A 9948-nucleotide genomic window follows, 5' to 3' on the forward strand; every position below is an offset into this window, starting at 1 on the left:
AAAAAAAAAAAAAAAAAAAAAAAAAAAAAAAAAAAAAAAACAAAGGAAAGTCTGAAAGTCTGAGAAACCATCACAGCCCAGAGGAGACTAAGGAGACATGAGGGCTAAATGTAATGTGGTCTTCAGGATGGGATCCTGGAACAGCATTATGTAAAAACAAAGGATATCTGAATAAAGTATGAACTGAAGTTAATGATGATGTATCAATATCAGTTCGTTAATTGTAACAAATGTACCACATTCGTGTAGAATGTTAATAATAGGGGAAGCAGGGTACAGGGTATATGGGAACTCTACTGTTTTTACAATTTTTCTATAAACCTATAACAATTTTTTTTTTTTTTTTAAAGATGACCGGTAAGGGGATCTTAACCCTTGACTTGGTGTTGTCAGCACCACGCTCAGCCAGTGAGCAACCAGCCATCCCTATATAGGATCCGAACCCATGGCCTTGGTGTTATCAGCACCGCACTCTACCGAGTGAGCCACGGGCCGGCCCTCTATAACAATTCTTAAAAGCTTTTTTTTTAATTTGCCAGATTGTACACTTTGATTCTATGCAGTTTATTGCATTGTCTGGTGTTCTTTTCATGGGAAGATTTGTTAACAACTGATTCAATTGCCGTAATGGCTATAGGATGACTCAGACTTCATTCTTCCTCTTGAATTTACTTTGGTAAGTTACAATTTGCTGGGAAATTTCCCATTTAATTACTTACAGCATTCTGTCATTATGCTTTTATTTTATTTTTTGTTTTTGTTTTTGGTGGCTGGCCAGTACAGGGATCCCAACCCCTGACCTTGCTGTCATAACACCATGCTCTAACGAACTGAGCTAACCAGCCAGCCTTTATTATTATCCTTTTAATGTCTATAAAATCCATACTTATATCTTTTATTCCTATTATTGTTTATTTGTGCCTTATATCTTTTTGTCTTGAGAAATTTACCCAGATTTCTACCTATATTATTAGTCTTTTCAACTTTTGGCTTTGATAGTCCTATTTTATCTTTCTAAACACACATCCCCAAGGTCCACTCAAGTGGCAGGAAGACTGGGCACCCCTGCCTGCCCTTGGGGGGTGGCAGGCTCTCCTGGTCAGCCTCCTCCTTTCTGTTGTCCAGCAGGGTCAGATCCAGCTGTCCCTTGCCTTTAGACTTTTCTTGGCAATCATCTGACTCCAGTCTACAAGCTCCAAGGTCAGAAGTCAGCCCCCCCCTCCTTTTCCAGTGGTTCTCTAACGTGGCTCCCTCCCTCCCCCTGCTCATAGTGGGAATGATTAATAAATAGAAAGGGAGAGGTTCTGGTCAGGGAAGGAAGGATGCTTGAGGCCCCTGAGTTGCAGGCAAAGCCCTCTTGGTGGCCACTGGGACCGGTGAGGGGAGGACACTGTGTGCACCTGGGAGCCGGTATGTATGTACCCTGAGCTGCACAGGAAAAGGGCCAGGGGGAGGCAGTGGGAGACAGGCAAGGCTCCCATCCTCCAGCCCCAGCACCTGCAGAGGCACCCAGCAGTCCTGCTTGGGCCACAGCTGAGCCTGAGGCTCCTCAGCCCGGGGACGCCAGGGGCTCTCTGAGCAGCCTGGCTGCAGGGACCCTCCTGAGATGAACCCAAGTCCCTTTGTGAGCAGGCCTGGGATGTGGGCGGCCTAGGATGAGAGGAAGCGGGGGGAGTGGAGAGAGGAGGTGTATGTGGGTCAAAAGGACTATGGTAGGCCGAAAAGTGACCCCCCACAAAAAGATATCCATGTCCTAAATCCTGGAACCTATAAGTGTGACTTTATTTGGAAAAAAGTCTTTGCAGATGTGATTAAGTTAAGAATCTTATTCTTTATTAATTATTTCTTAAATTTCATGATGGTTAATATCCTAATGCCTGATTTTTTTTTTTTTTTTTCCTTTTTGTCTTTTTTCGTGTCCGGCAACGGATCGCAACCCTCAGTGTCGCGCCCGTACCGGACTGGGACCGGCAACGGGATCGCAACCCTCGGTGTTCCTCCCGCGTCTCGCTCAGCCAGTGAGCGGGATCCGGTCTGTATGTGGGATCCGAACCCTCAGTGGGAGCGCCGCCGTGCTCCCAAGCGGTGCACTGTAGCAGTGCGCCACCGGGCCAGCCCTTACCGGTCATCTTTAAAAAAAAAAAAAAAAAGATGACCGGTAAGGGCTGGCCCGGTGGCGCACTGCTACAGTGCACCGCTTGGGAGCACGGCGGCGCTCCCACTGAGGGTTCGGATCCCACATACAGACCGGATCCCGCTCACTGGCTGAGCGAGACGCGGGAGCAACACCGAGGGTTGCGATCCCGTTGCCGGTCCCGGTCCGGTACGGGCGCGACACTGAGGGTTGCGATCCGTTGCCGGACACGAAAAAAGACAAAAAGGAAAAAAAAAAAAAAAAAAAAAGATGACCGGTAAGGGGATCTCAACCCTTGGCTTGGTGTTGTCAACACCAGGCTCAACCAGTCAGCAAACCGGCCATCCCTATATAGGATCCGAACCCGTGGCCTTAGTGTTATCAGCACCGCACTCTACCTTAGCGTTATCAGCACCGCACTCTACCGAGTGAGCCACAGGCCGGCCCTAATGCCTGATTTTTAAGGTGGATAAATTAAATATGTGTGTTATTCTCTTCGAAGGCAAACAAAACAAGCTATTTCTTTTTCTTGGTGTGGCCCAGATTTTTTCCTTTCTGCAGAGTGACAGCATTCTCATTTCTGATTCATAATATGCTGCCGGGTGTATTCTATTTTCAAATTTCTAAGAGAAGAATAAAATTATTTTCACAACTCACTAATATTTTAATAGTAGGAGACAAATACTCTAAGCTAACAATTGGTCTTTCCTGCCTTTTTTTTCCTTCTGCCTTCCATCTTTCCTTCCTTCTTTCCCTCTTATCGTTCCATCTTTTAAATAAATTAGGGATTTTGAGATGAGGAGCTTATCCTGGATTATGGAGGTGGGCCCTACGTGTCATCACAAGTGTGCTTATAAGAGACAGAGGGATTATGAGACACAGAAGAGAAGACACGTGAAGACAGAGCAGAGATTGGAGTGAGGGGCCACAAGGCAACGAAGCTGGAAGAGGCGAGAGACAGTCCCCTAGAGCCTCCAGAGGGACTGTGGCCCTGCCCACACCTTGATTTCAGCACATTGAATTTCTGATTTTAGACTGTGGCCTTCCGAATGTGTGGTTTTAAGCCAACAAGTTTGTGGCAATATGTTGTAGTAATTTGATGATTGGGGAAATCCTCAGCCTGTCCAGATTGCAGACGATGCTGACAGTAGGAAACTCACTGTTAGGAAAGCATGTTCTTGAGAGAAGGCCAAGGGTGTGGCTGGCAAGGGACCTGTGAAAGTGGGGAAGAGGTGGCCCAAGACCAGGGCTCCCAGGTGTGTGGGGACGAAGTGTCCTGAACCAAGGGAACCCGGCAGTGTGGTAGGAGGTAGCATGCAACAAGGGGACCCCAGAGAGTCAGGAGGAGGTAGCCCAGGAGAGAGGCCCAGCAGTGTGGGAGGGGACCAGGACAGGGGGACCAGGGAGGTAGGTAGAGACCAGGGAACTATGAGGCACCCCATTCTTGGCAGAGCCAGACTGAGCTCCTAGGGAGGGCATTTGGGGCTGCAGTGACCCTGGGGGAGGCCAGTGCCCACCCCAGGCCTGGGAGACTGTGGCCCCAGAGGGAGGCACACAGACCTTTGTCCTGCACCCCCCGGCCTGCCTTCCCATTGTGCTAACGCAGAGGGCTACCATCCTTGAGGGGTTATTCTGAGAGTCATGGGAAGGGGGTAGAAGGTAGTCTTCCCTCCAGCCCAAGATCTAACCTACTGAACTCTAACCCCAGAAACCACACTTCTCTCCCAGACCCCTGAACTGCGCCCCCTGAGAACTGGGCCACAGAGGGACAGTGGCCAGGCCAAGGCCAAGGTCTTGTTCTACTCTGCTCTTTGTGCCCCCTCCCTGCCACCTCACCCCACTCCTGCTGGCCCAGGTCAGCCCCTTCTCCTATGAAGGTGCCAGGGCCGTGCCAGGCAGAGGCCTATGCCAGAGGCACCCCAGCCCAGTTCCGTGGAAGCCCAGTGTCTGCCCACCACCTGCTGGATGTCTGGTACCCACTGCAGACCCTGCTCAGAGCTGTGGCCTACGGTCCCCTGTGGTCATTGTGGGCCCTCTCACCTGCATGGAGTCCAGACTCTGGAGTATAAGGCAAGAGCACCCACCTAAGGGGCATGCCAGACCAGAGGACTGGAATCAGGAGGCGGCCTCAGGGCCAGGCCTCAAGCAGCAGGGCCTGCTTCCCCGTGTCCTGTGGACCCCAAGGCCCTGCCAGAGAGCAGACTCTAGTGGGTGTGTGGTGGGGAGTGTTGGGAAGTGCTGCCTTTCAGAGCTTTTCCACAGGCAGCGTCCCCATTAGATGGAAGGGGAGGGAGTCTGCAGACCCTCGAGGCCCCCTGCTGAGCCCTGGTGTGAGAGATGGGGCATGCAGGTTGAAAAACTGTTCTAGGAACAGGAGGCTCAACCCAAGGCCCTGGAAGAGCAAGCACCTGACACACTAAACAGTCCTTCCCACTCCTGGGTGTTTGAGGGGGGCTGTCTGGCCTGGACCTCCAGTGGTTAAGGAGGGCCCACCTGTGGATGCCAAGAGTCCCTGTCCTCTCAGGTGCAGCCCCTGGTTCTGAGAAGCCTGCCCAGTCACCTCCTGCCTGGCCCATCAAACAGGTCACAGGGGGCTGCTTTAACCCAGCCACTCATGGCTGAGCTGAACACTGCTCACAGGCTTCTGGAAACCAGAACAGGGAGTCAGACTGGATTCTTGTTATGCTGGGACTGCCAGGGGCATCTCACTGTTTTTCTGGGTGGATTATTAGACCAGGGGTGGGGCCACACATGCAGTGTAGACTGTTCCAAGAGCCCTGGGACCCCGCTCTAGGCGACGTGAACCCTCGAGTCCCCTCCTTGGCCAGTGGTCCAGGCCCAAGGAATGGGACCCAATGGGATGGGGGTGGGTGTCCTGTCCACCTTGGAGCCCTTGGAGTCAGCACAAGTCTGGGCAGGAGGTCTACACCCTGGTCCTCACCCAGCCCTCGTAGTGCTGAGTCTCATGGCTTGTGGGAGGCGGGTATGCGTATTGAGCTGACCCCCTCCCCACAGCCCTGCTGGACTCTGAAGAGTGTGGGCAGAGCTTTCCCCTATATTCCCATCCCGGCCTTGCAGGTCCCCTCCCCACTAAGGCAGGATGCTGCTGGGTGTCCCCAGATGCTTCCCTGTCTCTCCAGCTCCAGCCAGCCCAGGGCACCAGGCCCTTGCTGTCTGGGACTGGCCACAACCAGCCTGGCCTCTGCCCCAACTATGACCACAACTGTCCTTGGACCCCCATGAGGTGTGGCTTAGGACATGACATATTTGAGACTCAAGTCTCTCCACAGTCCTCATCCCCTTCACTTTCGCCCCAGCCTCCAGGGCTGGACCAGGAAAGAAGGCAGGAAACGCCCAGGTGAGGAAGGGCTGAGGATGAGATGGCTTTCACCAGGTGGCAGAGGCAAAGACCACCACGCAGATGAGGACGGAGAGACAGCGACAAGGCCAGCAGGTCTGGGACAGGCCTGGGTCCAGCGCAGAGAGTAGAATGGGCCCTGCATAGGTTTGATCAGAAGCTCAGCGCTAGAGGTGAACAGAACCAGCGCCATGTTGTGCCCACTTGCCATGCTGACTCCTGCTCAACCTCATTCCTTTGTTTCTCTGGCCAGTCACACTTTATTCTCAGGGCAAATGTAAAGGGAACACAAGTGTCAGGGGGTGAGTGATTTATTACAGCAGGTGGCATCTGTGTCTGAGCACTAAAATCACAAAATCTCCCACCTCATGCATCACAAGACACCCGGTGAATTATTACCTTGTTTTTCTTTTTTATAAAGATGACCGGTAAGGGGATCTCAACCCTTGGCTTGGTGTTGTCAGCACCATGCTCAGCCAGTGAGCGAACTGGCCATCCCTATATGGGATCCGAACCCGGGGCCTTAGTGTTATCAGCACCGCACTCTACCGAGTGAGCCACGGGCCGGCCTTACCTTATTTTTCTTAAGATGTTTTCTTGAAGTTATTCTTAGCAACAACGTCTTTGCTATGTAAACATTGTCGAGGGCTGGTCGGTTAGCTCAGTTGGTCAGAGTGTGGTGTTATAATACCACCGGCAAGAGTTCAGATCCCCGTACCAGCCAGCCGCCGACAATAAATAGATAAAAACATTGTCTAATCTCGAGTCAGAGCTCTCATGTGCTGACAACTAATTCTTCACTGAGTCCAGCTTCCTTGTCTGTAAGTCATCCAATTAATAAATATCTCTGATCACTGAATGCACCTGCCCACTTCCTTCTTCAGTCTCCAAGTATCTTCTCCATTTACAAGGTACTTTAATCCCCTATACTCAGAGACAACCTCGTGTAGGGACATCTCAAGTCCCAGGTGCTGTCTGCGCATGGCCTCACAGAATCAGCAGAGCAGCTCTCCTTACAGAGGAGGAGCCTGATGGGGGTGGCAGGTAGGAGAGATTTGTGTGCACTTGGAGGAGTCTGGCTTCTAACCAGGCCTGGGGGCTCCCGAACTGGACCACCTCCCCTCCTGCATCGGGCTCTGGTTTTCTCATCCTGCATACCCCGCACCCTCCCCACCTCACCCTGGTTCATGCCCTTAAGACCCACCCAGGAAGCACTGGCCACGCTGCCCACTGGCTTTCAGAGTCTGGAATGTTCCAGCCAGAGGCTCCTTGGTGATCCAGGGTTCTGCCCCTCTCCTACTTAAAATTCTCTGGAGTTCATCCACCAGTTTCCCCCCCTATCCAACAGTCACTGCAGACTCAAGGATACTTTTTAAGGTCAAAGAGAGTGTTGAGGTCCACCCCTGGGAGTGTGGGTGAGTGGTGGGAGAAGGGGAGATGGGAGGGTGGGGGTAGGCGTGGCCGCTGGCACCTGGGGGGCAGGGGGCTGGCGTTGCTGGCGACATCATTCCCCACAGCTCTGCTCATCTTCATTTCCTGTCCTTTCATCACCTGCGTGGGCAGGGAAGGGCCTGAGGGGGCAGGGGTCTGGTGGGTGGGAACAACTCTGGCCTCAGGGAAGACAAGGCTTCACCGTACCCACCAGCTCAGGACCCCTTTCAAAGCCCCTTCTCTCAGGGCCCTGCCACCCCAGAACCCAGTCTGGGGCCCCAAGCTGCAGGTATGTAGAGCCCGTGAGGCCCCTGTTAGTCCCATCTGAGGCCAGCAAACCCTCAGTCCAGCTTCAGGTCAGGCGTCCTGAACAGTTTCAGTCCTTGGGGGTGAGCTATCTCTGGGGGACATTGCACAGGGCCTGGGATCCATCACTGCCTCTCAAGGATGTTGGCCAGGCCCCCAGTGACAAAACTGTTTCCCTCTAGGACAAGACTGAAATCAACCATCTCAGGAACAATTCTGGAACCCCAGGACACTGGGCTCCATGGCCAGAAACAGGGGGATGGTCTCAATGACCTCTCAAGGACAAGGCCACTGCCTGTGACCCAAAGCAACTGCTGTCACAGCAGCAGAGTGGAGCCCAACTTCAAACCCCACCACCAGCCCATCTCACCCAGGTCAGGTGCCCATCCTGCATCTGCCCCCAGCCAGGGCTCCACAGTGAGCTGGGACTGCAGTCTCAGCACCCAGCTTTGTGGAGCAGCCACATCTGCGGCCCCTGTGCCTGGTTTGGGGTCTTGCCCACTGGGCTCACAGGAGAGGTGGAGACCCTCAGGGGTTGCCTGCAGTCCCCTCCTGCCAATGGGGCATGGAGAAGGGAGGGGCTGACTCAAGGCTGGAGACTCCCAGCTTAGCCTCTTGGCATGTGCCCCGGGGCTCAGTGAGCTCAGAGCAGATGCCTGTCCTTCCCTTTCCACTCTCAGCCGCCCCACCCTTCCCTGACCCTCACAAGAACCAGGAAACAGCACGTGATCTGCTGGGGTAAGGCATTTTGTGCTTTCAGCAGGTGCAGGGAGGGGGACCTCACAGCACATACCCCACCCTGGGCTCAGGCTGAGCAGGGGCTCCCAGGAGTCAGAGATGACCGCTTGTTCAAATTGGGGTCACTCACCCACATACAGGGCCAATCTGACCAAGGGAAGGGGCTCAGAGAGTGCCCTGAGCTAGCCCTCGTCCCTGCCAGAGGTGTGCGGCTCTGGGAATTTCCCTCCTGCCCCCTGCCCCCAGGCCTTCCTGTCCCTCCACCTTGCACCATCCTGACCAGGAAGAAAAAAGTACAGAAAAATCTTGCCAAGTGTTTCCGCCAGAGTTACTGGCAATTGCTTCACCTTTCCTGAATTTGGCAAAGGATGAATCAGCCCTCCCTAGGGCAGCCCAGAAGCCAGGCATAAATAAAGTCCCCTAGGCCAGGCTCTTCACTCACCTCCTCCATCTGCCTGGCCCAGCAGCTGCCCGAGCTCCCGTTTCCTCAGCCCTGAAATCATGCCCCGAGGTCTCCTGTGGTTGGGCCTCACCCTGCTGGGGGCCCTGCAGACCGAGGCCCAGGACTCTACTCCAAACCTGATCCCGGCCCCGCCTCTCTTGAGGGTCCCTCTGCAGCCAGATTTCAAAGATGACCAGGTAAGGCCCTGGAGGAGCATCTGCAAGGAAGGCCAGAGGAAGAGGGGAGGAGGGCAGAGAGTCTCACAGGGAGTGCTGGGCAGGATGGGCAAGACTCAGGGGGCCCAGGACCCAGGCTTCAGCTCGCCCTGTACCCAGATTCCCTAATGGGAGCCACACCCCATCTGCCACCTCCATCCCATGTCAGGGTCACCTGAACAGAACTTCCAGGTCCACACTCTCTCTCCTAATATCCCCCATGCAGGGTGGGAACATCTTCAGTTCCTCTGCACAGATAAGGAAACTGAGGCTGAGGAAGGTGTAAGAGCCACTTGCCCAGGGTCACACTGTCCCTCCCAGACTTAGGGCTCCCTCCTGGCCTCCAGCTCCTGCCAGCTTCAGCAGTGCAGGCCCAGCCCAGGGCCCTGCTGCCCAGTTAGAGGGACTCTGTTCTGGGCTGGGCTGCCCAGAGTTGCCAGCAGGGCCAGAGCAGGAGGGCTGGCTCCTGAGGCCATTCCAGGCTCTGCCTATCATCAGCCCCCTGCAGTTCCAGGGGAAGTGGTACGTCGTAGGCCTGGCGGGGAATGCAAAAAATAAAGAACAAGGCCAGTTTACGATGTACGCCACCGTCTACGAGCTGAAAGAAGACCACAGCTACAATGTCACCTCCATTCTGTTCAGGTGAGAGCAGCCACCTCCTGGGGGTCTGGCAGGCAGACTGATGTCACAGCCAAGGGGTGACTGAAGCTGAGGGACACTATCATTCATCGCACTGCTCTGCACTGCATTCACCTACTTGCTCCTTCCAGCCCTCATTTATTAGATCAACGTTTATGGGTCACGACAGTGCAGACACACACAGACGGCAGTGGGGATGGACACACACCATCACTAGAAAACAGGACAGAGGGGCCAGCCCGGGGCTCACTCGGGAGAGTGCGGTGCTGATAACACCAAGGCCCCGGGTTCCGATCCCTATATGGGGATGGCTGGTTTGCTCACTTGGGAGAGCCTGGTGCTGACAACACCAAGTCAAGGGTTAAAATCCCCTTACCGGATCCCCTTACCGGTCATCTTTAAAAAAAAAAAAGAAAAAAAGAAAACAGGACAGAGAGGGTGGGGGTGACATGGAGTGGGAGGGGGAACACTGGATCCAGCCTGGAACCCCACCAGAGCCATCATCGAGGGCTACCAGGGAGGTGGCTGACCAGAGAAAACAGGACAGAGAGGGTGGGGGTGACATGGAGTGGGAGGGGGGACACCGGATCCAGCCTGGAACCCCACCAGAGCCATCATCGAGGGCTACCAGGGAGGTGGCTGACCAGGTGCTTAGGCACCCGCAGCAAGGGATCTGATGAGGAGC

General features: G+C 54.1%; 1 protein-coding gene across 2 annotated transcripts in view; it reads left to right on the plus strand.

The window, feature by feature from the left end:
• The first annotated feature begins 8391 nt into the window (after positions 1–8391).
• Positions 8392–9948, plus strand: part of LCN2 (lipocalin 2) — a 4591-nt gene continuing 3034 nt past the window's right edge. For both annotated transcript variants that reach the window (XM_008579050.1, XM_008579044.1), the window contains exons 1-2: positions 8392–8606; positions 9133–9266. In XM_008579050.1, the coding sequence (XP_008577272.1) occupies positions 8469–8606; positions 9133–9266 (272 nt within the window). In that variant the 5' untranslated portion in view covers positions 8392–8468. The remainder of the gene's footprint in view (positions 8607–9132; positions 9267–9948) is intronic.

This window comes from Galeopterus variegatus, unplaced genomic scaffold (assembly GCF_000696425.1).
Source record: "Galeopterus variegatus unplaced genomic scaffold, G_variegatus-3.0.2 Scaffold80, whole genome shotgun sequence".
In the NCBI taxonomy this organism is placed as follows: Eukaryota; Metazoa; Chordata; class Mammalia; order Dermoptera; family Cynocephalidae; genus Galeopterus; species Galeopterus variegatus.